The 27,080-nt window shown below is 44.5% G+C and overlaps 2 protein-coding genes across 2 annotated transcripts in view; both read right to left on the minus strand.

Annotated features, from left to right (window-relative positions):
* Nucleotides 1–16,337, minus strand: part of atp9b (ATPase phospholipid transporting 9B) — a 63,658-nt gene extending 47,321 nt beyond the window's left edge. The window contains exons 1-9 of the mRNA XM_063185941.1: nucleotides 16,258–16,337; nucleotides 13,380–13,553; nucleotides 10,633–10,783; nucleotides 9,358–9,471; nucleotides 8,267–8,375; nucleotides 7,988–8,046; nucleotides 6,500–6,551; nucleotides 5,502–5,596; nucleotides 2,709–2,789 (exon numbers count right to left, since the gene is read on the minus strand). Coding sequence (XP_063042011.1) covers nucleotides 2,709–2,789; nucleotides 5,502–5,596; nucleotides 6,500–6,551; nucleotides 7,988–8,046; nucleotides 8,267–8,375; nucleotides 9,358–9,471; nucleotides 10,633–10,783; nucleotides 13,380–13,553; nucleotides 16,258–16,337 — 915 coding nt within the window. The remainder of the gene's footprint in view (nucleotides 1–2,708; nucleotides 2,790–5,501; nucleotides 5,597–6,499; nucleotides 6,552–7,987; nucleotides 8,047–8,266; nucleotides 8,376–9,357; nucleotides 9,472–10,632; nucleotides 10,784–13,379; nucleotides 13,554–16,257) is intronic.
* A 1,956-nt stretch (nucleotides 16,338–18,293) lies between these two features.
* Nucleotides 18,294–26,672, minus strand: sall3b (spalt-like transcription factor 3b). Its single transcript, XM_063185063.1, has 4 exons — nucleotides 26,591–26,672; nucleotides 20,667–23,672; nucleotides 19,904–20,268; nucleotides 18,294–18,760 (listed from the first exon to the last, which is right to left on the minus strand). The coding sequence occupies exons 1-4, from the start codon at nucleotides 26,670–26,672 to the stop codon at nucleotides 18,347–18,349; spliced, it is 3,867 nt and encodes a 1,288-aa protein (XP_063041133.1). The 3' UTR covers nucleotides 18,294–18,346.
* Between the last annotated feature and the right edge of the window lie 408 nt (nucleotides 26,673–27,080).

Genomic DNA, 27,080 nt, shown 5'->3' on the forward strand with positions numbered 1-27,080 from the left:
CACAAGGGTTTTTACGAGGTGCCAGTGCTGTGAGTTTCGTAAAAACTTGGAAATGTTTTAATTAATCACTAGCTTCAGCAGAAAAGCATGTCCCACAGTTTTTTTGTCAAAAAATATGGGCTATACTATTAGGGAGGGGGTGCCTCGATGGGTGTGTGGGGTAGGTAGTAATCAGACCTTTATGTAAATGTTGTTGTGATGCGAAAAGGAATAAAAAACATTGGCCACAATCCACATTTGGGCTTTCATGCCCACAGGGATCCCGGTTCGAGTCCGGCCGGAGTCATTTCCGATCCCACCCCGTCTCTCTGTCCCACTTGCTTCCTGTCACCATCTGAGACTGTCCTATCAAATAAAGGCAAAAAAGCCCCTAAAAATATGTAAAAAAAAATGAAAATAAAAAAATAAAATAAAAAAACATTGGCCACAATGTGAGCTATACCAAACATGGTCAACTCTGTGAGCGGGCTTTGGCTGACATGTATGGAAGGAACCATGATGATGATATGAGAGGTTTTCTACTTTCAGCATTTCGTCTTATATAACCAGCGTGCTGTACTCGCCTCTTGTCGTCTCGGTAATATTCATGTTTGACCTCAGCTGAACAAGGTCAAACGCAGACACGGGAGGCCGAGCTGCGTCAGGTGTAAGAGTCGGGGTTGGATTACCGCTCAAATTGCTCGACTGATATGATAATCTATGCAGCCTCAGCAGCCCTATCTAATGCTTCATCTGGCCAAGCAGAGTAGCGCAGCGCAATGAGAGTACATTGTAACTATATATATATCGTTTTAATGTACGCTCACTGGTGCAGAGTAGAGCAGTGCTGTGCGTGTGTGTGTGTGCGTTTGTGCGTGTGGTGTGCGTGTGCATGCGTGTAAAAATCAAATTATCCCAACTTGTGTTAGCCAGTGGAGTCCTTTAGGGAGACTAAGGAAGCGTAGAGGATGCCCTTTTCCTTAAAAGTGCTGACTACTTATTCACTTCACAGCTCTTAGTGAATAAAACAATACTGTCTTTGTTTCACATTATTTTCCAGTCCATAAAAAACATAGCCATAACAAATGATAAATGCATATCAGTTATGCAATAACATTTCGTATAGAGTGAGATATCGTGCTTTAAAATGTGCCCTTTATCTACGCATGTCCCTATTAAATATTGTTTGGACAACCAAACTTGTCTTTGAATGATTTTGTTTTTACTTGATATCCTCCCAGATGACAGCTGAGTGCATCAAGCCGAGGAGTGAACAGGGGAGAGAGGAAGAGGTGGGCAATGGAGGAGAGAAGAGGAGAGGAGGGGAGGGGAGTGGATCTGAAAGGAGAGGAGAGAGGTGGGGGTGAGGATGGGAGAGGACGTGTGTGTGTGTGTGTGTGTGTGTGTGTGTGTGTGTGTGTGTGTGTGTGTGTGTGTGTGTGTGTGTGTGTGTGTGTGTGTGTGTGTGTGTGTGTGTGTGTGTGTGTGTGTGTGTGTGTGTGTGTGTGTGTGTGTTTACTGGGAGTGAGTCAGCCCCAGGAAGTGTGGCTTGCTCTGGCTTGGCCCAGCGAGAGGCCAAGAGGAAAGGAAGTGGACAAAGCGGCCCTTTGTACACTGTGGGCCTCCGAGTGTTTGTGTTATTGTGGTGATCTAGCACTAATAAAAAAAAGGAGCCACAGCTCGACTCAGGCGAGGTGTCGCTACAAAACAGCCCCCCTAGCAGTGGAACATGGTCGGGGGGGTTGGGGGGAGGCCAGAGATGGGGTTGTTCCAACACACCGGATGCATTTGGCAGTGAAACAAGAAACTCACTGACACCCCTTATATTGCATTTCTGGGGTGCATGTCTGGAAAGCGTAGTTGCTGACTATGCTAGCTACTTTGTGGGTTATAATGCAGTTTCCCATTGGCAACTACCAAAGTTGCTAACTGCTAACAACTACACTTTCCAGAAATGCACCCCTGGCTTCGCGTAACTTGCACATCTACTGGCTGAACAGCGACAACGACAGCACATTGTCGATACCCTGTTCGAGTATTGTTCAGAAACTGTTCATTTTTAGAATAGTTACAACATTGAGTAAAATATATTAAATAAACGTTAAACTGATACTGTCCCATTTTTGGAAATAAACTTATTTTACACCTCCCCTAGAGTTAAATAATAGGGTTTTACCGTTCTCCTATACTTTCAACCGTTCTCTGGGTACAGCAGTGCAAATTTTACCTCCAAGCTAGCAGTTAACATTGAGTCCTATGAGACCAGTTAGCCGCCAGCTGGTCTCATAGGACTCAATGTTAACTGCTAGCATAGAGGTAAAATTCGCACTGCCATACTCAGAGAACGGTTGAAAGTACAGGAGAAAGGTAAAACTCAACTATTTAACTCAAGGGGAGGTTTAATATGAGCTTATTTCCAAAAATGGGACAGTATCACTTTAAGGTAATGAGTGAAATATGTGAAAGTAAACAGAAACAAAAAGTAATTGAAACTAATGATTTCACCACAGTGTTGTAGTTTTTTTTGGCTGTTTTGGATTTTAGTACTAGCACTTGTCCATTCCATTTTGCTACATAGGGGTGCGTTTCTCAAAAGTGTAGTTGCTAGCTAGTTAGCAACTTGGGTGGTTGCCAATTGGAAATTGCATTGTAAACAACAAAGTAGCTAACATAGTTAGCAACTATGGCTTCCAGAAATGCTCCCCAGAATGCTGCTGACAGTTTCGTACCCTGGTGAAGTTGCCTTCGAAGCTGTGGATATCCAGCTGGGGTTTCTGGGCGTAGACATAGGCCTTGATGGAGAAAAGGTCCTGTTGGATAACAAGCAAAACAAACCAATATTAATCATTTAAACATAAGGAATACAAACGCATTATACGCAAGAATGTTATCGATATGCATACTATAATAAGGGAGCTTGCTGGGGTGGAATTGAGAGGGGTTACTACCAACTGGATTTACACTTTCAGAAGCCGTTTACACGTATATGTATATTTTCGAAAACACACTGGTTTTGGACTCTCGTTTACACATAAACAGAGTTTTAGAATGTGCTTCTCACGCACCTCCCACAATGGAGTTTTTACTTTTCACATCATGTCTGTACGTAAACAGATAAAAAATAACTACATTTAAACAATATCTGCTGCATACATGTAACCTGCATTTTCTGAGTGTGTCTTGAACACATACAGTATGCATGTGCTGTGGACCTTTGCTCTCTGAAGCCAGGTTACCAAACTCTCCTTTCATATTCAGGTTGGTCAACTTAACGCCATTGAAATGCTTGAAGGCTCATGAACAACTGTATCTAATCCAGTACAAACACTATGGATCTCCTTAAAAATGATTGATTTCCCACCAAGGTGAGAGAGCACAAATAGGCGGATGAATAAGATATGAGGACTACATTAGAGTAGTGTTTTTCAACCACTGTGCGGAGGAACACTAGTGTGCTGTGAGACATCATCTGGTGTGTCGTGAAAAATTATAGAATGATTGTACATTGTTAATATAGGCAATAGGGCTTTATTTTCAGTTAATATTTACAATTGGTGGTGTGCCTTGGCATTAAAGCACAAAGCTAGGCAGAGATGAAACTCTGAAAACTTTCTGCCACCTTAGGCTGTGGTGACTGATTGACTTTACATTGCATTACACTACGCTGACGCTTTTATCCAAAGCGACTAACAGGTGCCTTACAGTAGACTTGTCAAATCTAGGTGCTTCTCAGACAGGCGCTGTACTGTGTGTGTGTGTGTGTGTGTGTGTGTGTGTGTGTGTGTGTGTGTGTGTGTGTGTGTGTGTGTGTGTGTGTGTGTGTGTGTGTGTGTGTGTGTGTGTGTGTGTGTGTGTGTGTGTGTGTGTGTGTGTGTGTGTGTGTGTGTTATAGTGTCAAGTTCCAAAGTCATCACAGGCATGTAAGGCGGCCCCAGGGTCACGAATCAGATCTTCACAGATATCAGACGAAGAGAGAGAGAGAGAGAGAGAGAGAGAGAGAGAGAGAGAGAGAGAGAGAGAGAGAGAGAGAGAGAGAGAGAGAGAGAGAGAGAGAGAGAGAGGAAGACAGATTAATAGATACAGATACAAAGGAAAAACGGATGGTAGAGAGAGAGAGAGAGAGAGAGAGACAAAGGCAGAGACAGGGAAGGGAGATGAGGTGGTAGATAAAACAGCAAGATTGAGAGACAATGTAGAGTAAAGAGAGAATAAAAAGTGACACTAGAGTGAGTAAGAGAGAGAGTGAGAAATGGAATGAGTGAGAGCAGAGAGTGAGTGAGTGAAGCATATAGAGATGGGATATAGAGATGGAAAGAGATACAGATGGAGAGAGAGAGAGAGAGAGAGAGAGAGAGAGAGAGAGAGAGAGATGGAGAGAGATAGAGAGAGAGAGTGCGCATCTCGCAGAAGAGTGAAATTGTAGAGATAGAAGGAGAGATGACATAGTGAGAGAGAGAGAGAGAGAGAGAGAGAGAGAGAGAGAGAGAGAGAGAGAGAGAGAGAGAGAGAGAGAGAGAGAGAGAGAGAGAGAGAAAGAGAGACGGAGGCCGAGGCCAAGGCCAAGAAAAAGAGCATCTCGCAACTGTACTGTACCATCCTCCCTGTCATTCCCACTTGCCCTGATTGCCTGGTTATCACACAGTCAGGCGACACTACAAAAACAGGTCGCGGAGGTACCTCCGACCCCGCTGGTCAGACGCAGCCGAGCGCAGCCTGTACTACTAGCGCTGGCTACCCGGCAGGGGATCGCTTTCAGCAGACCAAGCTGATTAAAGTGATGGGTCGTCATGGAGGAGCTGGAGAAGTGTCCGGTTTTAAAGAGAGAGAGAGAGAGAGAGAGAGAGAGAGAGAGCGTGTATGAGAGAGAGAGAGAGAGCGAGAGAGAGAGAACGAGAGAGAGAGAACGAGAGAGAGAGAGAACGAGAGAGAGAGAGAGAGAGAGAGAGAGAGAGAGAGAGAGAGAGCGAGCGAGAGAGAGAGAGAGAGAGCGTGTATGAGAGAGAGAGAGAGAGCGTGTATGAGAGAGAGAGAGAGAGAGAGAGAGAGAACGAGAGAGAGAGAGAGAGAGAGAGAGAGAGAGAGAGAGAGAGAGAGAGAGAGAGAGAGAGAGAGAGAGAGAGCGTGCATGCATGAGAGAGAGAGAGAGAAATACAATCTGCCCTCAGCTACTACTTAACCACGTTGAGTAATTAATTCTGATTTGCAGGGGGAGGGGGGTGTGGGGCACGATTCAAGACCTGAATATTTGTTGTGTTCCACAATAGTTTTTTTTTTTAAGTGGAGAGAGAGAAGTGGCAAGTGGTAGTTTATTTAAGATGTCCACTATGAAAAAAGGAGGAGAGCTACTCCACTCATTCTTCAAACTTTTTACTTGCAGTTAAGGTAGTCCATGGAGAGCGAGCGGCCATTGCAAATTCAGAGGCGCGTTTGGAAACAAACATTTGTTTGAAGGGTAAAAAATGTTTCAGTGTTGCTTCAAAGGCAATAGCCCCCCCCAAAAAACATCAAAATCAAATGGTTACCCCTAAGGACGGTAGCCTCTGTGTGCAGGCCACAGCCACTTTCAGCTTCCAGTCCGTCTCCCCATCCAGCTGATCGGTGCGGATGAAACATGATCCTGGCAGGGTGCAAAAAAAACAAAACCAAGAAACACAAGAGATATCAGAGATGTTTACTGGCCCCCTGGCCAATGCTAGAATGCCCATGATGTGTGTTGGGTGCCACCTGAACACAAAAACTAATGGACAGTCAAACAGAGATCCAAATGAAAAAGAATAAAGTCCGCAAACACTGCTTGTCTTCTGTGAAAATGTAATAGAAAGAGCGCAACGTTTCGACCTTCAGGTCTTCATCAGACAAAGTGTCATCAGCAGTGTTTGCGGACTTAATTCTTTTTCACTTGGCTTTTACTGTCCTGCACCTGGCACACATCTACTCCTCTGAACAGTCAAACAGACAAGAGACAGAATCATTGCAATCTCTGGCCCAAACTCTTCCGGTGGGACAGGTACAAAAAAAGAAAGGGCATTACACAACACGGGTGCACACCAAACGTGTAATAATATCTTAACAGGCACTATGGGGCAGTGATTAAACCCACTGATGAAGTGAAATAGGAGCCAGACCCTGACACCTGACACCTGACCCAGATGCTGTAGCTCATATGATGGACGCAGGCTCAAACATACAGCCAAGCAGAAATGATTGGGTCCAAACGCTGTCGTACTGGCCAGACTCACTGCACTCAAAAGTTGAACAAAAGATCGTCATTCATCTAGATCATGTCATTTCATTGTATTTTAAACAATTTAGTGGTAGACGACTGAACTTCTATTAGTGTTTGGAAGTCTGCTTGCTTGCCTACAACTAAACTCTTTCAAATAAGATGAGCTGAATGTATGACATTCTTTACAGACTTAATTCTCCATGTTATAGATACAAGAGGATGCATGAATGAATAAGTGATTTTGTCTTCATTTTCGGTTGTTTGACTACTACCTGTATGGCCGAGCGCGCTCACCTGTTTTCTCTGAGGTCCTCAGGAAGACCATATCAGCCGGAATCCTCTGATTCTGTTCAGGTGAAAAGATTAGATTAGATTAGATTAGATTAGATTGCCTTTATTGTCCCGAAGGGGAAATTTGTTTCCACCATCATCAAACACCAACATAACATTTTTAAGGGACCACAATGGAAATAAGTCTTTGGACTTTTTTGTGTACATCCCTGTCTATGTATCCCTTTCAATGTATGGTTATTGTTGCTGTACAATGTTTTTACATCTAATAGACTAAATAAATCCATTCATTCATTCATTCATTCATTCATTCATTCATTCATTCATTCATTCATTCATTCATTCATTCATTCATTCATTCATTCATTCTTTCATTCAACATGAAAACAAAAACATATACAATAGAGTACACAAGGACAAACACAAAGACATCAAGTGCATCACATAGGCTTGTGAGACATCTTCGTAGAAGAACTCTAAACTCCTTCTATGCTACAACTCAAAGCTGAAGAAAAAAAAAAGAGTACAAATGTACAAATTAAGAGTACAAATGTCTCCACAGTGTTAATTCAACACCCAAGGAGTTGACTTCAACACTTAAAGCGAATGTGACCGCACATACATAGTAGAAGTGTTGAATTCACACTGCATTATTAAATGTGTACACCTATTACCTGGGAATCAACAGAGTGTGTCGAACAGAACACACATCTGCACAAATATGTATATGAAATATGCAACACCTGTGCAAAGGGACCGGCTCTTTTACACTGCGCAAACAAAATGTTTATGGCTACGCAATCTTTTCAGGCCATATAGGTCGCGCTGCTCTGTAAGACAGGCCAAATAAGAGTGCATGTCAGCAAATTGGATACAAAACATCCAATGTATACGTTACCCCCCATGGTTAACCGAGGGTGGCAGGCAGAAAGACCACTAAGTCTTTAATGACTCGTCGTCGTGTATAGATGTCAGATAGGCTAGTGAGTGAGCATCTATATGACCCCCCCCCACCCCCCCTCAATAGACTGATGGGCACAGAGAGGTACAGAGAGACCTGCCCCCATGCGCTGAGTACTGTGTGATGAGCAACTGTAACAGTAGTCCCGTCAGAAGCTGCACTGCGTGAATAATTGAGCAAGGTCACTTCCTTGATACCACAGTTAAGATGAACGAGGCTGTGGAGCGGTACAACTTGTCTAGAGTAATATGATGCATTGGGGAGCTGGCCCCATATACATTCATAGTATCACGTTTATTCTGGATCGCGTGTCTGCTTAACACAAGAACGGTGACCTGTTAAGAGCACCCGCAGCGTTGCTCTTTCTGGGGTTTCTGGAGTGGAAAACGTCTCAACTTTAGGGGGAAATATCTGTTTTTTTCCATAAATATTACAAAATACTAAGAATACTTACATAGTGTATGGCTTCTCTGCATAGTTCAAACTTAGGAAAAGAATAGTGATGTCGTAACTTCTGACAACTCACTCACCTTTTCAACAATGATGAGGTCGCCAACTTGGATATCTGAGCTTTTCACTTGGACTTTACCTGGACATGAACACAAATTAATTTACCATTTAGTAAGAAAACGCCATCATGACTTGCCATTATCACTTCGATCGCACACACAGGCCCCCACACACACGCGCGCGCGCACGCACGCACGCACACGCACACGCGCACGCGCACACGCACACGCACACGCACACACACACACACACACGCACACGCACACGCACACACACACACACACAGTAAGGACGCACACCTCTAACGGTGAGCTTGCCGTAGAGCTGGGAGTTCATCTCCTTGTCTCTCCTGTAGCGGCGCACCTCGTCCACCGCCTCCCTCATCATAGTCACCGCCAGAACAAAGCCCTGTGGAATTATGGGAAAAAGATGTCATCTCCTCATCAGACGTAATTTGTTTTACTATGAAATAATCTTTAAATCAGCTATAGATTACGGCATCTTGTGGACATTTGGATAAAAAACATTTCATTATTCAACATCAATTCTAAAACTTCACGACAATAACTTCCCATCATGTTCACCGTCAGGACAAAGCCAGTGTGGAATTAAGGGCAAAAACACACGCAAGCCCCCAATTAGACATTTGGTGTTATTTTAGAGATAGACAATAGTCTATCGCAATAAGGTTTAGACATAATCCTGAAATAAGTTAAGACATCCCAAAAAAAATTAAAAATAAATCCAGGGCTTCCTGCAGCACTGTACAGTTGAGGTGGCCACCTTGTCAACCTACCACCCTGACTAGGTCTCAAGAAAAGCTAAAAGATTTTGTGTTGTGAATGTAATCTATTTTAATTTCTAAAGCTGCTGTCCGTGTCATATTTCAACTACAACTGCCCAACTGGCCGCTGATGGTTGCATGTCCAACACCGGTTTAGCCCCTACCACCTTGGCAAATGTTCTTCGGGAAACACTAAAATCCTTCATTATTCCACCTGAAACGTATGGCTGCTAAGATATTTCAGTTTAAAATTAGGCTGAATGTTTCTGCATCCCCTGTAAGTCGTGCAGTCGGGCAGTCGTGGCTCAGTGGTTAGAGCACTGGGTTGGCAACCCAAGGGTTCCCGGTTCAATGCCCGACCGGACCACGGCTGAAGTGCCCTTGAGCAAGGCATCTAACCCCTTCACTGCTCCCCGGGCGCTGCTATGGACGAGTGTGTGTACTTCAATGTGATTCACTAGTCCAAATGGGATAAGATGCAGAGAAAGAATTTCCCCTAGGGGACCAAAATTGGCTCAAATTGGTTACGGTAGGTGTTTATCACTGGGAGTCCAAAATGCTAAAAAAAAAAATGCTAAGTTGAGAATTGAGTTCCATCCCACGTACCAGTGGTGCCCAGTAGGTGTACAAGAAGCCGATCTTCAAAGATGGTACAAACTGCGAACATGCGACCACCAGGAAGTACAAGTTCAGGAAGAACTTGAACTGCTGGTAGAGAACCTGAAAAAAGAAACAAAGACAATGGCTATGTTAACATGACGTTTTTAATTCTGAATTAATAATTCAGAATTAAATAGTTCCTTCAAGTTTACTTTGATCTTTCATTTAATTCCGAATTATGAAGTGTATACATGATGCTTTCAAAGCGGAATAAAGCTTTATTCAGAATTAAAGTCAGTTAATTTCGAATTTAATGTCTCATGTAAACATAGAAAATGTAGTGATGATGAGGTTTCTTGGTGAGGGTCATCATTAGAGGCTGGTGTGTTTTTTTATTACTTTGCCTTTTCTTTTTCAATCTCTTGGTATGTTTAACCCTTGACCAAAGATCTAGTCAGTCATAATAACACCCCACTGTTATAGCACCCCACTAACAGTGCATAATATGAAACACTGGAAGATGTGATAAACTTTAGACGATGTAACCACCTGCAATTGGAAAAGAAACATTTTTTGCTGTTTACAAAAACAAAAAGGAAAGAATTTATAACACGACTGTCAAAACGGGAAAGTGAATTCCAATGAATGTGCTTGGTCAATGATCTCTAGCTACCGTCCGCAATCGGGGCGCCTCAACACGAGGCCCGGCCGAAGCGTCATGTCTTAAGGGACAGCGACATGATTAAAGACGATGGAATCCATGGCACTTCATAGTTAATGAACCAGGTGACCTTTTGGCACATGCACACACGGCCAGGGCCAACCTGAGGCTACTTAATAATTCAAAGTGGCGGTGGGAAAACCGACTGGCTGCTTGCTCTGTTATGGATGAGAAATGTTTCTCTGTCGCAGCGAGATGGAAGAGCTACTGTTTTACAGGTGACCTACGCTAAAAGGTTAGCCACTTTTTCACGGAATGGTTGGAGTTCTTCTAAGGTCACCTCTCGAGTGTAATCGATGAACGACTATGAATAGCTGGGACAGATCGTGTCTGTTGGGAGATTGGAGTTTCACAAATATTTTCCCTAAATCATTCACAGACTATTAATTCCAGACGAAATGGTTCAGAAGAACTTCAAAACACCCATTGTCAATCTAACAGTCCAATGTCATAACCTCACAATGGCTACGTTTTGCTAGTGCTGCATGTGTCGCACATAGAGAAATCTTGGCATATGATGGTGGGTGTAAGTTGGGATGGGATAGCAGAGATTTTCTCACCCCTGGCATGAAGGTGATGAAGTTGTACTTCTGGTTCTTGATGGCGTTTTTGGGGTGCTTCTCCTCGCACTTTTCTGGGCAGCCCAGCCAGACGGTGCGGGCCTTCAGCACCTTCTTTCGCCGGCAGAAGTAGAAAAGGCAGTCGCAGCAGCTGGAACAAGAAAACAACATGGAGGAGACTGTGTCAGTCGTGAAATCCTCAGTGGGTATTTCTCGAGGTGTATCCAATTTTTCCAAGTTGTATCCAACTATTAATTACACTTAGAACCAGCTTTTGGATAGTCTTTACTGAAATCCCTGAGAAATGGGCGTTACTCATCGCAACAAGGCTAGAACACTTCACTTTGAGAAAAGCCCAGTGTTACATTACATTACATTACATTGCATTTGGCAGACGCTTTATAACCAAAGCGACTTTCAAAAGAGGACCTAATCAAGCCAACATCACAAGCAAATACAAAGTGCACAGGAAATATACAGAACAACAAGTGCAGTTGCAAAGAGGGGTTAGTTTTTTTAAGAGTAAATAAAGAGTAAATAACGAGTAAACACACACACGAATACACACACACACACACACACACACACACACACACACACACACACACACACACACACACACACACACACACACACACACACACACACACACACACACACACACACACACACACACACACACACACACACACACACACACACACACACACACACACACACACATGTTTCCCATACATGCACTATTCTGTGGTGCAGCACCACGGAATATTTTTTTAAAGTATGGTCCAAGTAGCAAAACAAGCAACTTTTCACCATCCAACTTATTATTTCTGTACCAAAAGACACTGAAAATCAATGAACACTGAAACTGAACACTGTGAACTGAACTGAACTGTGAACTGAACACTGAACACTGGACACTGAAATTCATCACTTGTGCACTCAAACTTTGCAAATGTAAGTTATTTTGGTTATGTCTTATTTCTTTGTGTTCAGCAAAGCTCATTTTTTCCTTTCTATCCGGCAACTAAGGCCCAGCACCTGTTTCCCAGGTGTGCAAGCGGTCATGCCTCTGAGTGAAGTTTGTGTTAAATTAATTCCCAAAAAAAGGATAAAAAAAATAAAAATATCATGTTTGAGCTGTGCTGCCAGCCTACCGGTCTCTCAGTGCCAAAGCCCATCGATTCATACGACCGAATATTTACTCAAATGAAACCGCTGTTTGGTTAGAGCTCCCGACCAAATACGACCAGATAAGCTGCTGCTACGCACAAATGATTTTTTGGGGCTTCATAATCCGCCGACAAAGCACACACAGGGAAAAAAAAATACTGGAAAGCATCAGACTTGGTCAGCTGTGAAAAATCTGATTTGCTCATTAGGGCCAGAAATCAATATGTGGTTTACAATGCGGGACATGCATAGCGGATAATTAAACATCACAGAAAAAGAGGTCAAATCGCATCATTCACATCACATTGAGCCATTTTTTTTCTCCCCATAAGTCTCGGAAAAAGGCAAGTGATTCAGATTCATTAAACTCGGGCCGATCTGTAGACAATGGCAGCAATTAGCATGCTACGCGCAGGGTAATGTGTGTGTCCAAAAACGACTGAACGCATCATTAAATGAGATTGTGTGCGTTCAGCGGCACTGTTTGCCTTCCATGGCTGCTGGAGCACAGTGACTAACATCACAAAAAATAAATAGATAAATAACATGTGTGACCTTAGCCCAACTATGTGTATTTTTTTTTCCTTTTTATGCACAGCTACTGATGCATCAGGAAACCCATGGATGATCTGACAATCATTGACTTTGATCGTTAAAAAAAGCCACTTAGTGGCAGGAGGTATGGTATGGTGGTGCAAGTAATGACAAAACTCACAATTTCCAAAGTCATCAACTTGAACAAAAAAGAAAAAAAATGTGCTTGAGACAGTAGTGATTTCTCTCCAGTCTGGAATGAGTTTGGAACTGGGTCGTCTTACAGCATCAGTTCAGGGTGTTTAGCTTCAGAACAAAGCAAGAACTGTCAGTCTTTTAATTGACATACAGTATACTGTGCCCTATACCTATTTGAGGTCTCCAAAGAATGGACTTTCAGGTTTAAGCTGAAGCTGAACTTTTGCTTAACAGAGCGGGAAGAGGAAAATATCTCTGCCAAGAGGGGGGAAGAGAGAGAGATAGAGAGAGAGAGTGAAAGCAAGATAGAGAGAGAGCGAGAGAGAGAGAGATGAAGACAGAGAGAGAGAGCGATGCAGGTGTAGAGTTACCCTCAACCCCACCTACCCCTCTGTCTCTCACTCACACACATACACACGTTCACTCTTACCTCACACACACCTTCCTCTCTGTCTCTCTATCACACACACACACACACACACACACACACACACACACACACACACACACACACACACACACACACACACACACACACACACACACACACACACACACACACACACACACACACCTCCTTCTTCTTGAGACACACAAACACACTTACCACCTACAATCCCACACACACACATACACACACACACACACACACACACACACACACTTCCTTCTTCTTGAGACACACAAACACACTTACCACCTACAATCCCACACACACACACACACACACACACACACACACACACACACACACACACACACACACACACACACACACACACACACACACACGAACACACACGAACACACACGAACACACACGAACACTCTCCCTCTCTTACCTCCCACAAAGGACTTTCCAGCCCCCGCACAGGAACCAGGCCAGGCCTCTGCGCCTGTGGCCGAGGCGGGCGCGGGGCAGCGTGTGATAGTCGCTCTCCTCGTTCTCAAAGCCTTCCTCAGACATCATCAGTGGCATCTCGTCTAGATTGGAGGGCTCGTCTTCTGACTGGTACCTGAGGGATGAGGAGGAGAGGGAGGAGGTAGAGAGAGGTAGAGAGAGGTAGAGAGAGAGAGAGAGAGAGAGAGAGAGACAGACAGACAGACAGACAGACAGACACACAGACACATACAACGATACAGCAACAGCCAGACAGACAGAGAGAGACAGACCCAGGCAGACAGAGAGAAAGACAGACAGAGGGAGAGACAGGCACAGACAGACAGAGAGAGACAGAGATAATGGTTAGCAGACTGACTTAATGATAATAGACGTTCTACGGTGTTAGATGTTAAATGCTCTGATGACCAAATAAAGCCATAGATCCTTCACAGCAGCAGGCCAGTGGGTACAACAATCAGCGATGTCAGCAGTTTCATCTCTTCACAGAACACCAAAGACCATAACAAACTGACATGACTGCAATAGAGTAATATGAAAAAAGCAGCACCTTACGCATGCATTTGATGAATCGGGCCTTTTCATTTCCATACTGCTGGTGTCAGTGTGTGTGTGTGTGTATGTGTGTGTGTGTGTGTGTGTGTACGTGTATGTGTGTGTGTATGTGTGTGTGTGGTGGTGGGGGGGGGGGGGGGGGGTTGCAGGGGGTCGCTGAAGGTCCCTTGGAACACTCTGTTCTTCAGCGCGCCATGACAGTGGCCAATCACCTCTCTCGGAGGGCTCGAGCACCGTGACATGCCGAGACGAGCCACTGTCCCCTGAAAGGTATCGCTTTCACCTCCAGCCACAGACAGGCGACGGGCAAATTCATCCCTCTTTCTCTCTCTCCCTCCCTCCCTCCCTCCATCTCCATCTCTCTCTCTCTTACTGTCCCCCACCCCCCTCTCTCTCTCTCTCTCTCTCTCTCTCTCTCTCTCTCTCTCTCTCTCTCTCTCTCGCCGTCCCACCGATCTAAGACCCTGGGTAGTTCAGATCGGAGAGGTTTTGGATGTCAATGCAATTAGACCCTGAATTGCCTCAATAGAGATGTTTGCCCTTTTCTTTCTGCCTCCCCCAAAGACCTATTTCTGAGTCTGACAGGGGCATCAGATACTTTAATTGGGCACAAATATTTCTCACACTAACTACTGAGCGCGTTCTAATGCTCTATTAGGCCATATCAATATCTCGTCCACCAGGAGGTGGAAAAAAAAGATGTCTTGGTTGCAATTAAACTTGCCCATTGTTCAAGAGTTATAGAAATGTAATGCTGCGGTCATGACTACAATTATCTTGATTCTTATAAAAGGCAGAGACACTGACAAATTAAGTAGGCCTATCTACTGCTACAAATAAAAAGACCATTTGTATGTCAATTGTGAACTTGTTTTGTATCATTAAAGTTTATTTTGGTTCCATTAAAATGCATGTTAACGTCATCACTGGCGTTAGAAGAAACCAGTACTGAAATATGAAACAGGAGAAGAGGTCAAAGAATGCTGACTTGTAATGTTCACTTAAATACATCTTCAGGCATCATGATAGTAACTCTGTGTAACATTCAATGTTGTGGAAGGATTTCCGATAGCCCAAATATGCATCGTATATTTGGTCATAGAAAATAGTTAGGAATCATAAGAAATTGAAGCGAAGGTATGTCACTGCATCCACCATTAAAGCCGCCCTCTGCAGTTTATTGTAGTTGCCCAGACTGAGACCCCTCTCCCTAAATGTGAATGTCTTTCATCACAGAGAGCCTGCAATCAGTATAAACATGACTAATACTGGTAGTAAAGTTGAGAAGTCAGATTTTCTGATGGCAAGTGGAACCTACAATCAATGACAATTAAATTTGGTGACACACTTCCACACTTCGGCAATGGCAGAAGAAAAGCAGCAATCAGTCCTCAGCACCCCAGAAAATCATCTGCCTATTATTTGTTTCACATTCTTACATTCTCACAATGCCTCAACCACTACACAAATGAGCAAGGAGACATTGTGAAGTAGCCTGTCTGACCCAAAGCCTGACCCTCCCTATGAAAGTGACAGCCAGTTAAACGGTTATGATCGGCAAGCAGCGAGTGAGTCGTGGATTGGTCATGCGCCTCACCCTTTCAAAACTACCTCATACTTATACATTGTAGTAACCAGTCATCTGTAACAGCCGTTCAGTGATCCAGTGTCAGTTTAATGCACACAATTATACCGGAGGCCAATTACGTGGACAACGAGAGCCTGTGTGGAGGGGAAATATTTTGGCACAGAATGTTTACGGTCTTTGTCTTCTGATAAGCACGGAATGGGGAAGCACTTAAAATCAATAGATGGCCTGGCTAGTTTCATCAGCCGGCTCTCCTCCAACTCCACAACATCGAATGACATGATTCCAGAGCTCTGCCAACATCATGTGACAGCTGTGTCGTTTCGCTTAGGCTACCTAGGCTCTAGGCGTACACATAAACAACAAGGTTGCGAGGAATTCTGAATATTTGAATAGCACATTAACACAAAGGGACCCCAATATTAGTTCAGGCTGTAGTTTGACCATTATTGTCACATATAGGCTATCTAGCAAAGCTTTTCTCACAACAGGGAACCCTGGTTTAGCTGAAGGGATGCGGTAAAACAAATGTCAGCTAACGTTAGCTGGCTATCAAGCCAGAGACAATGCCCAGTGTAGGCGTTGTACACAAAACACAAAGGCATCGATCGCACCAAGAAGCCCACATTGCTTTAGAGACATATATGCGACACTGGGGAATAGAAAAGCTTCGTACCTAGTAGAGCTGGCAGCATTGTAATACGCAATTTTCTTCGAGTTTTTCCGCACTGGATTTAACGGGATGCTGTCAGCCATGATGGCTGCAATGTGTATGCATGACGTCAGGATATGTCCCACAGAAGTGACGTTTCATTGGGGCTCGCCTACTTCACTTGACAGCAAAGAACGTGGATGTAACAGGCTTCTATTCAGGCAGTTGTTACTGTGTAACTTGCTGTGTAACTTACCTGTTACTATGTAACTGTAATTGTCTTCTTGCGATAACAACACAATATGTGGGAAAACATATTTTGACCTCAATTTTGTTGTTCCCCTCCTAGTCGGATTGGCTTCAGCCATCCAGTAGCTCGAGACAAGACAAGAGAATCCTAGAACTATGGGTAAGAGCCGATTATTTTAGCCTACAATGAAAAATTCTGTTAAGTAGGCTTAAGTGTATGGGGGCGTTATAGACCAGAGGCCAAATGAATCATCATCAGCCAAATAGACTAATTTACTGAATTCTGCATAGTAACAATATGGTAATCATACAGGAATGCAGCAGAAAATGTAACCTAGTTTTATGGGTGGAAACTGGGAAGTTCAATCCACTTCGGTCATCCACAATAAAGCTTAGGCCTAGTTGTTTCAGTGCCACAGTTAATTAGTGAACTAAGGGAATTCGCAATGGCCTGGTCTAATACCATTCATGTGAATTAACTCAGCAAAAAATGTTGGGCTATAAATGTCATGTCATGTTGAATAGTGCAATCAATGCCCAAATCTGAGCAATGGATGTGACCACCTTTTGCTCAGAATGGGGGGAATGATAAACAGGACTATCAGGCTGTAGCCTGTGGGCCGCCCATACTACCCTGCCTGAGCTTTGAGGTTATGATTGCCAGGCAAATCAGACCCAGTCCCAGGGGGGGCACAGGCAGGGCATCATAGATATCCTTCAGGCATCGAAACATTGCTCCAAATAGGCCTAAATCAAGTTTTCTGCAAGCAGTGTGCAGATCCTTTCCTGCTCCTACATGTGACAGTTTTTTGATTGTGGATTGGATGTGCCCGCTTTCCACTTCACTCTGCCCACACTGAACCTTCCCTCCCCTTTCCCCGAGGGTTCTAAGGTACATGTGTGACCAGTAGGCATAAGTATTTGCTTCTCAAGTAGGCTATGGACAACAGACCCGTTAATAAGATACACTTTAATCAAATACAATTCAAATTCAATGTGCTACATCGGCGCTGCCAAGACTGGTTGAGACAAAGTTAGTTTTCCCTTTATTTCATGAATTCGATGTTGCCAGTCAGTGAGTTCTGTTGTTCAGTGTTCACCCCCCACCCCTCACCCCCACCCCAGAATTGTGCAGTTTGTAATCCTTAATGTACATACAGCAGATTCCAAAAATATTAATATACTACCTGAAAATGTTTGCCTAGAAACCAGTCTAAAATATATGAGGTAGTGCAGATTTTTGTTATTAATCAACTCATCACTTCTTCACAGAAGCAAGCACAGGTTTATGCTACAGTGTTTGCATTTTTGAAACATTTGCATGAAGTAGTTTAACACAAGCACAAATTGTACAAATGAAAACACAAATCATTTGAAAGTCTACACACAACAAAAATCGGAACATATAGTAATGTTAACTTTTCAGAAAACAAAAAAACAGTAGTTTATCATTGGTGGTTCATACCAATGTGGAAAAAGTGAGGATTAAAAAAAGGGAAATGCAAAAAGTAGTCATAAAAGGAAAAAAATCAAAAGCAAAATACAAAACCGCAATGTAACACTCCATTTCCTGTTTTGATTGCTGCAACGTTTAATGAGCACCACAGATTTTCAAATGAAATCAGAATCCCTGTTCCAAGTTCAGTACACACCCATACACCAGTGATGGATGACAACCTGGATTCATCCGTTACACTGATTCAGTACCACCTATTCCAAATGAATTCCTGTCCAATTCAACCAGGTGATCATTCAACTAGGCAATGACCTGGTTGACTTGGACAGGTAAAACCAGGCCTTTTGGAATATGTGGCACTGGACTGAACATAACTCATTATTCTAGGTTGTCCATCACTGAATAGTACTAATTGATGCAGTTCTCTTTGCTGGTGTCCATAAGCATCGCCGGAAAGTGCTGTCCAACTGGACTGTCATTGGTGTCACTACTGTGTCCTGAATTGTTCACCCTCTCCATGCCCATAGTGACGACCCCTTGGTGGTGTGGGTGATGTGACTGTGCATGATGCGTAGGAGGAGCGCCGCCATTGTGAATGACGGAGATCTCGTTCCCTTTCATGGCCATGCTGTTGGTGATAGCTGCAGCGTAGTGGTTCCAGAACCCTGGGTCCACGCTCATCGCCCTGGCCGCCATGTCCTTCTGGAAGCCCTCGGTCAGCTTGAGGGCCTCGGATCCCAGCAAGGCCACCGAGGTGTCGAGAGAAAGGCGTCGACCTCTGCGAGGGGGCATGGAGTTCCACATGTGGGTCCCCATGTGCACCTGAGGATGCAGGTAAAGCATACACAATCAGTGTTGCCAGATGTGTGTGATCAAATCCCGCCCAAAAGGTTCTCAAAAACTGCCAAAATGCGCTAAATTCCGCTCAATGTCAACAAATTGCATTGACTTCTATGGGCATAAAACTGCAGAAAAAACGCCAAATGGCCAATTTTTGCCGTTTTTACCCTCAGACGGCCGTAACCGCCCAATCTGGCAACACTGCACACAATGTGCATGCCAAAAACTCTACATTGAGGACCACTTTTAGATAATGTAATAGTTTATGTTCTCCTGAGGAGATATAGAAAACACTAATGATAATGTACATCCACAGCAGGACTAAAGAGCACCCAAACCCAAGAAGCGAACAAAGCTCTGGATTAAGAGCACACAATAATATACAAAACTCATAATGTACGTCTAGAAAAAGCACAACTGTTGAAAAATAAGTTTGTTGCACAAACCATTCATATTCTGTCAACAGAATGAAATACTATATCAAGGAGTGTTTATGAAAATTTGCTAGATTTTTCGTGTTACCCATAAGTGCATGTATGCACAATTTCAGTCCATTTATGAGTAAATATTGAGTTTGGCCTGTGACTTAGTCCCAGATTTTGATATTCGCCCACTGTGAAATTCAGTTTGACACCGCGGCTGTAGTGTGAAAAAGCTAACACTGAAAAGTATTTTTTCGCTTTGCTACCCATGGAATACCATGCTGTTGGATGTAGGTCACTGTGTGTAGTGGAAGGAGAGCACATCCAACAGGAAAGCATCAGCGGGTACAAAATCAAAAATGGCATATATAGAAGGGAGGAGGGATCTGCACAAAGATGCATGATTGAAATGTTAAGCCCCATACATTCTGAAGAAGATGTATGATCGACACGTTGCTCCCAATAAAGTAAGTATTTTGCAAGCAGTGTGCAGATCCTTCCCCCTAATCAACTAAATCCTGCCCTCCTGTTTCTGAGACCCCAAAAAATCGTAACTCCTCCCACTTTGTCGGGAAGCAAACAACCAGTAGCAAACCAAGAGAGGCGGGTCAACCATGCCGTTTGGGAAATATTAATTGCTATGCTCTTGGTCAGACCAAGTCTCGGAGAGATTTGGAAGTCTATGATAATCAGGATACTGTACCTTGAGATTGCCCTTGGTGGTGAAAGCCCTGCCACAGACAGAGCAGCTGAAAGGCTTCTCTCCCGTATGGGTACGTCGGTGAATCTGCAGTGCACTGGCGGACGAGAAGGTCTTTGCACAGGTCTGACATATGTGCTGTTTTGGTGTGCGGACTGGTTGTACAGGCCCAGGTAGATGTGATGCGAACTCAAGCTTAGCCAACGATGGCGGGAAGCCTTGAGTAGGGGAGTGGAGGAGACCACTATGGATGTGCTTCATGTTGGGCGTGTCTCTTCCAGTGGGTGGTGAACTGTTCGTCCCCGGTACATGTAGATCCATTTTACTCTCTGTGGTGTTATTCAGTAGACTGATGCAACCACGGATTCCTGAATAAAACATCAAGAACACAAACAATATTGTACATGTATAGTGATGTATAAATAAAAACCAATTCAACCAACATTCAGTTCAAGTTATTCACAATTAATTTTAAAATCATTGCAGTCTATTTTTGACAAGTAATCGTTTGATGCATAATATTATTAAATATCATTTATATATACCATATTTATGCCATAACAATAGTGAATGTATATTTGATGGCATAGACTCCAAATGTGTAGGGCAGTTACATTGTACACCAGTCAACTTAACATTTTTAATTACATACGTAATAACACTCTCAGAGTGTTATGTGCAATAATAAGAGGTATGGTACAATAAATGCACAATAACGCAAACTTCCTGAGAAAAAAGTTTGATGGTCAGTCATTTTAATTAATACCTTGCTCTCTACTTGAGTACAGCATGCCATCTGGGATCTCCTCTTTAACAATAGTTAGGCCGTTTTCAAGTTTACTTCTGCAATCACTGCCATTGTCAGCGCCATGCCTTGGTGAAGCACTTTTGTTCGCTATAGATGCGATCTGTAGAGATGTGTTGGTGTCATCATCGTGAATTGGGGATAAGGAGACAGGTTTAGAATCTGAGGAGTCAGGTGCCCCGGCTTCCTTCTCTCTGTGCCGCTCTGGATTATCAAAGTTTAAAAAATGATGGGCAAGGAAGTCATGAGCCACCACAGGTCCACTTTGCGCCACCACAGGCTGAAATGAAAGATCAGCCTTGTCTGATGTGTCAGACTCGTGCCCAAAAGACCCCAAGGTGGAGTCCGCTTGTAGGTTCAGCTTGTCATCCTCGCTTTGTTCATCATCTATCTCAATGGAGTCATCCTCTTGACCGTCATCCTCGTCGTAATTATTCACGCTGTCTAAGCTGTTTTCGTCAAATGACAGCTCTGTGTCCATATCTTGCGGGCGGCCCTCAGTCTGGGGCGCGTTGGGCAGGCTCCCCACCATGTGCATGCGAATGTGCTGCTGCAGCACCACGGCGTTGGTGAACTTCTTCTGGCATATCGGACACGAGTGCTGGACCCAGAGCGGAGGCCTGGCGCGGTGCACCCCGAAGTGGGTCTTCAGGTTGCCCTTGGTGGAGAACGCCCGGCCGCACACTTTGCACTTGAACGGCCTCTCGCCCGTGTGGATGCGGTAGTGCATCTTCAGTGCGTTCTGACAGCTGAGCACCCGGTGGCAGATCACGCACTCGTTGGGGTCTGTCGTCGGGTTTTTGTCGATGTTCTCCACCAGCTGCTGAAGCTTGAACGTCTCGGAGGCTTCCATCGCATCTAGTTCTGGATGAAGTCTGCTGTTGTGCGTCTGATCTGAGCTGAAAGACTGTGCGGAAGACATGGGAGAGGAAGGCTGTATGGTGGGAGATGGCTCCAGTGAGGCTGTTGTTGTGCTTGCATTTGGAATGTGTGTTGTTCTTGTTGCTGTTAGGTCATTTTGTGAGTGAAATTTCTCTGATGACCGATGATCCAAATTGCTTAAAGCAGACTCTGCTAAGTGGCCATACGACATGGTTGACGCTGTATCCACCATGGCTTTCCTGAGCTCCGTAGAAGTAGGAGACTGGGACGTGCATTCACTTGGGGCACTGGAGGCTTTCGTTGGGGAGCCTGCAGAGGAGGCAGTGCTCAGGGAATCAGTTGACTTCCCTCCGCTATTATTAAGATTAAAATTTGGGGGCAGACGAAGACCAGCTGAACCTTGTGCGTGCAGTGCCAAAGGCCTGCTGTCCAGCCATGTAGTTGAAGCTTTATCTGGAAGAACAGACATCCCGTATGGAATTCCAGAGCTCGTGGGTACATTGTCTAAGTACTCGGGCACGGGGTATGGGTTCATCTGAACGTTGGGGTATTTGTCTTTGTGCCGTTGAAAGTGGACCTTCAGGTTTCCCTTGGTGGAGAAGCGGTTGCCGCATATGTTACACTTAAAAGGCCTCTCGCCCGTGTGGGAGCGCAGGTGGATCTGCAGGGCGCTGTCGCTGCCAAAAACCTTGGCACAGAACCTGCACCTGTGCTTGAAGAAGGCGTCATCTGAGCTCGGCTTGCTGCTGCCGCTGCTGCTGCTGCCGCTGCCGCTGCCGTCAAAAACGGAGACATTGGAGAGCTTGCCTTTTCGATGCTTCATGAGAGCACCCAGGGGATCCAGCGCATTGGTCGTGGCCATAATGCTCGCCAAGGGATTGGGGAAAATGATTCCTCCGGGCGGGCTCGGTGGGAGCAGGGGGAGGCTGGACGGTTGATGATGATGATGGTGACTACCCTGGACATTGTTTGCCTGCAAAGACGGCGCACCTGCGGAGCCGCTTGGCTGCATTCCAGTGACTGGGGTTACGCTGCCATTGTATGGGGGCAATGCAGATGAAGCGCCCATGCTTTGAACAGAGGGGGGCAAGCGGTTGGAACTGGGCAAGGAGACCATGGATCTGATTCCTGATTGCTCCTGGGCCTTCATGGGATGCAAAGAGAGCGGGGACATCACCGCCCCCTCCATCCCGGGAACCTGCCCATTCACAGCCGTCGGAGGCAACAGGCCCAGGAGGGGGAACACGGGCTGGTTCAGCACTGCCTGCAGGTGCCGCGGACCAGACACGTGGGACACCAACCCTTTTGGGGTCATGCTCTGGGTCACCTCCGCAGCAGGTGGCGCTTGCTTGTTCAACAGGGCCACTTGGTGCCGGATCAGCTCAATGAGCCGCAGCTGTTGGATCTGCTGCTGCTGCAGGTCCAGCAAGTTGTCCAAAATCGTGGGGAGTTGGCCAGCGGTGCCGCCGGCAGCCCTCTCCCCTCCTCCACCATCCCTGAGTGGACCGTTGGAGTGGTGGAGGCCTTGCGAGAACTGGGCCACCGCCACCCTGGTGCTCTGCAGGATCTCCAGAGTGACGTTGGTGCTGGGAATGCCACCGTAGCATGCTGTCATGGGGGAAGGGCACAGGGAGTGGGGCTGAGCTAGATGGCCTACTGTACTGGGCAGCACTGCCAAATAGGGACATTTTGCAGGTGCGCCCTCCAGGTACGCCTGTGGTGGTTCTGCTTTCAGCACCACATCCTGTGTGCTGCAGACTTTCTCCTCAGTGCTCGCCACTGGCTCCACTGAGCTCTTGTGGGTTTGTTCAGCTGGTTTGGTCTCTTCAGCTGGTGTGTCCATGCCGTCGTTTGACAGCCGATTGGACAGACTGGCTGAAATCTGTGGGTCCTCTAGAGGCTCAGGCGGTCCGACATCCTCTTGCATGATGAGGGCGGGAGGGTCTCCTGTGGTGGGGGCTGGGGGAGGACGTTCAAACAGGTGGTGGGCCCATCGGGGAAGATCCACACAGGAAGTCTTGGAAGCGTGTGTCGGCTCTCTGTCGCTGCTTTCTCCACTCTCCTGATCAGATCCCTTCAAGAGGCCTGTGAGGTGGGGTAGAGATAGATAGAGAGAGAGAGAGAGATAGAGAGAGAGAGAGAGGGAAGGAGAGAGGGAGAGAGAAAGGGAGGGAGAAAGAGAAAGAGCGACATGGAGAGAGTGTGAATAGCGATCCCTTCGCAATATTGGGTTTCACTCTACTTTCAATGCGTGGATGAACACTGCCTAAAAATCAATCGTCCCCAATTTTCCAATCACTGGGACAGAGTTACTGTATTCATTCACATCTTGCACTCAAGCTAATTACTTTTATTGCACAATCCATTAAATGGAGTGACAAGCTGCCGAGAGTGCTACCTGATAGTGGGCGCATCAGCGCTCAAGTCTTTGTTTGCCTCATTTCAATTCCTCCAAGTGCAATCAAATATCCTGATATGTAAAAAATTAATTCAAGACACTTGTTTAATGAAAAGAAGTCCTGGACTTTTTGAGATGCTCTCCATAGCATAATCCATCCATGCACGTAGGCTGGAAATTATTTTAAGCTTTTACTTGCTTTTACTTCCCACTTGGCAAAATAAATGCCGCTCAATTCATGACTGTCAAAGCATTTCTTTAGCAAAACTGTAAAAAAAACTTTTTTTTTAAAAACACACAATTGTGTATTGTAAGTTGTGTGAAACTAGTGAATCCTGTGACATAGGAAGAGTGTTTTATGTAGAAAATGATTGTATTCAGTGTGTGTTGCATTAACTTGTGCCTGGACAAGACAAACATAAAGTCCCTAATTAAACCCAAAATGGCTAATTTGAAGAAAATATCGTTAAGATAACAATATGTAGCCATTTATTCTATTGCCTTTGGGTCCCTCAGTAAACATATTTTAGGATTCCATTTTTGTATGATACAAAACCTTTATTCATCCTCATGTTGGTCAGTGAAGAGTTCTTGCATTGAATGCATTCTTACAAACAATAAATTACTTTTCTCACAAGTTCTTATCGGCCTATCCAAAAATGAAGCAAATACATTAATGAAATGAAAAAAAAACCAATGCAATCAGATTTGTGTCTGTTGATCTAGAAATCCAAAATGGCTTATCATGGTTTGTGTGTTACAACACATTTTAGATTTTAAACAGTGTCTAATAATGTCTGTGGGTGGTTTTATGGCAATAAAGTTCCACAGACTCACATGATCAAGGACTTACTTTTGATATTAAGTGTGGCTTAATGCCAAATGAAATGCAATTGTCACATCTCCTCTGTCATACAGTGCAGAACTGAAATCTGGCGCTGGTTATGGCAAAAACCAATATCATTGTTTATTCCACTGAAGTGTTCTCAAAACGTAAAGTCCTGATCAACTGTCAGATTGATATAGTCCTTTTCACCTCTCCTTTTCACGTCTCTGAAATATCCTAAGAATTTTCTCATGTCCTTTGTAAGAGTTAACAATTTTGTATTCCATATCTGTTCCATCTATAGCCCCATACTAGTCCCATTCCATTTCTGAATGTGATGTTTGTGTACGGCACATAGCATTTCACATGAAACAAACCCATCCATTCCAAAACAACTGATCTAAATCATTGTCAAATAAAGGAGCTTTAGGGGCTCAAGTGAACAATTTTACGGAGTCACAGCTGATCAATTCAGAGGCACATGCTCTGGTTAAAGGGGTCCGGTGATGGGCACATGGAATACAGGAGAGAGAGAGAGAGAGAGAGAGAGAGAGAGAGAGAGAGAGAGAGAGAGAGAGAGAGAGAGAGAGAATAACATTCATTCTTTTAACCATGCTGACATTAGGTATGTGGAGCTGGTCTGCAAAAAGCCAGTCAAACTCGTATGCCACATTGCAAGTAACCAAAGACGGGCAAAGGGAAAGGCACCAGTATTGTGTCATTTGCCATGACCTTTAATCCAAACACCATTAGCCTCATCACAACACACAACTTCTCTGTCCACAGCACCGGCCAAAAGGAAACACTTCAGTGGCTTTCAGCATCGACTTGACATTGCGTCCCATTGTAGGCCGTGTGTAAGCTACTGGGCATGCAGCAGGGTGCCAAATGGGAAAATTCGGATTTAACATGGATTAGTAAATGTTAAAAGTTAAAATGTTAAAGATGTAACATGGATTAGTAAATGTTAAAAGTAATAAATATCACATTCCGGCCACAAATCACTATTAATATTAATGAAAAAAAAGAAGTTAACATCAGATAGGCAACTAAGTACCATCACTGATGAGAAAAAGGGGCTTCATCCTGAATGCTCAATATAACATTTCATAAACTTGGTGCAACTGAAGGGTTTTTCGGGAGTTCAAGGGAGTTAGGGTAGCCTAACATTTACCCAGAACATCATTATATATGATAATAATTCAGTCGTCGGTGATGAGATGTCCTTGGTGTCTTAAATAAACTTTCACTAACTTAGTTACCCAAAATACTCAGACTCAAGAGAAAATGTATCCAAACAGGCCTGTTATGTGCAATTACACACCGTTCTTCAGTCCACAAACAATCACACATTAAAAGTAGTGATGTACGGTAGGCTGTCTATAATTTACCATTCAACTCTGTTCAACTCTGTCATTAAGGCAACTCAGCTGGCTACACCTCTATCCATATTACTTCATTCTTACTTTTCCTTTCTCAACAACCGGGTCATGACTTTTACACAACGCAAAAAGTAGGCTATGTATTGGTCAAAGCAGAAAATTGGGAAGGAAAATGAAATAATGTATAGACCCGGCCATTCCATAGTCTTCGATGTGTCCACCTTGCATCCATTAAGCTGTGGTGAGTGATAGCCTAAAGTTACAATTTCAAAACTCTTAAAATATGAAACATGATCTTCAAGTCTCGCAAGGATCAAATATCTGCGCAGGCGCTAGATTAAAGACTTTTCAGGGGGTAAAGAGGCTTTAAATCTCCGCGTGAAGACCGATGGCATACCTTCATTTGTCGAAACTTGCATGAGCGCAGCTGCCTTCTCCGACGCGAGATGCTGGGGGTTCGCTTGCTTTCGGCGTGACATGCTGTCGGTGTCGTGCGCTCCAGCGCTTCTCTCCGTGGGTGCATCGACATCAGGCGAGCGCTCTCCGCAACAGACAGTGTTGGGTCAGTGAATATCGGATATTAGCGAGACGTTGATGCCCATTGTGCAGATTGCGCATGTCGGGATAATAATGGTAGACGATAATGAATTACTATTCGTGGTGGTGGCGATCGCTGAGGGCTCGGCAAAGCGCCAACAGATAGTCTGCGCGTCCACGTATGGAAATTAGGCATGGGCTCGATGACAGTCTCCGCGTCCTTATTCAGCTCTCCGTGTTCACAAAGTAGGTCTAGACCAGACGCCACATGGGATGGGACAGGTACTTTGAGATATACCTTTCGGCATCCTTGAACACTTTTTGGGTAACTTTGTCCCGTCCTTCGCAAT

Source organism: Engraulis encrasicolus, chromosome 20 (assembly GCF_034702125.1).
Source record: "Engraulis encrasicolus isolate BLACKSEA-1 chromosome 20, IST_EnEncr_1.0, whole genome shotgun sequence".
Lineage (NCBI taxonomy): Eukaryota > Metazoa > Chordata > Actinopteri > Clupeiformes > Engraulidae > Engraulis > Engraulis encrasicolus.

Bases quoted from the DNA above. Each gene is read 5' to 3' on its own strand.
- sall3b (XM_063185063.1), bottom strand. From the start codon at position 26,672: ATGTCACGCCGAAAGCAAGCGAACCCCCAGCATCTCGCGTCGGAGAAG. The intron at 23,673-26,590 runs GTATGCCATCGG...CCCACCTCACAG, and splicing joins GCAAGTTTCGACAAATGAAG to GCCTCTTGAAGGGATCTGAT. The intron at 20,269-20,666 runs GTATTAATTAAA...TGTTTTATTCAG, and splicing joins GTACTCAAGTAGAGAGCAAG to GAATCCGTGGTTGCATCAGT.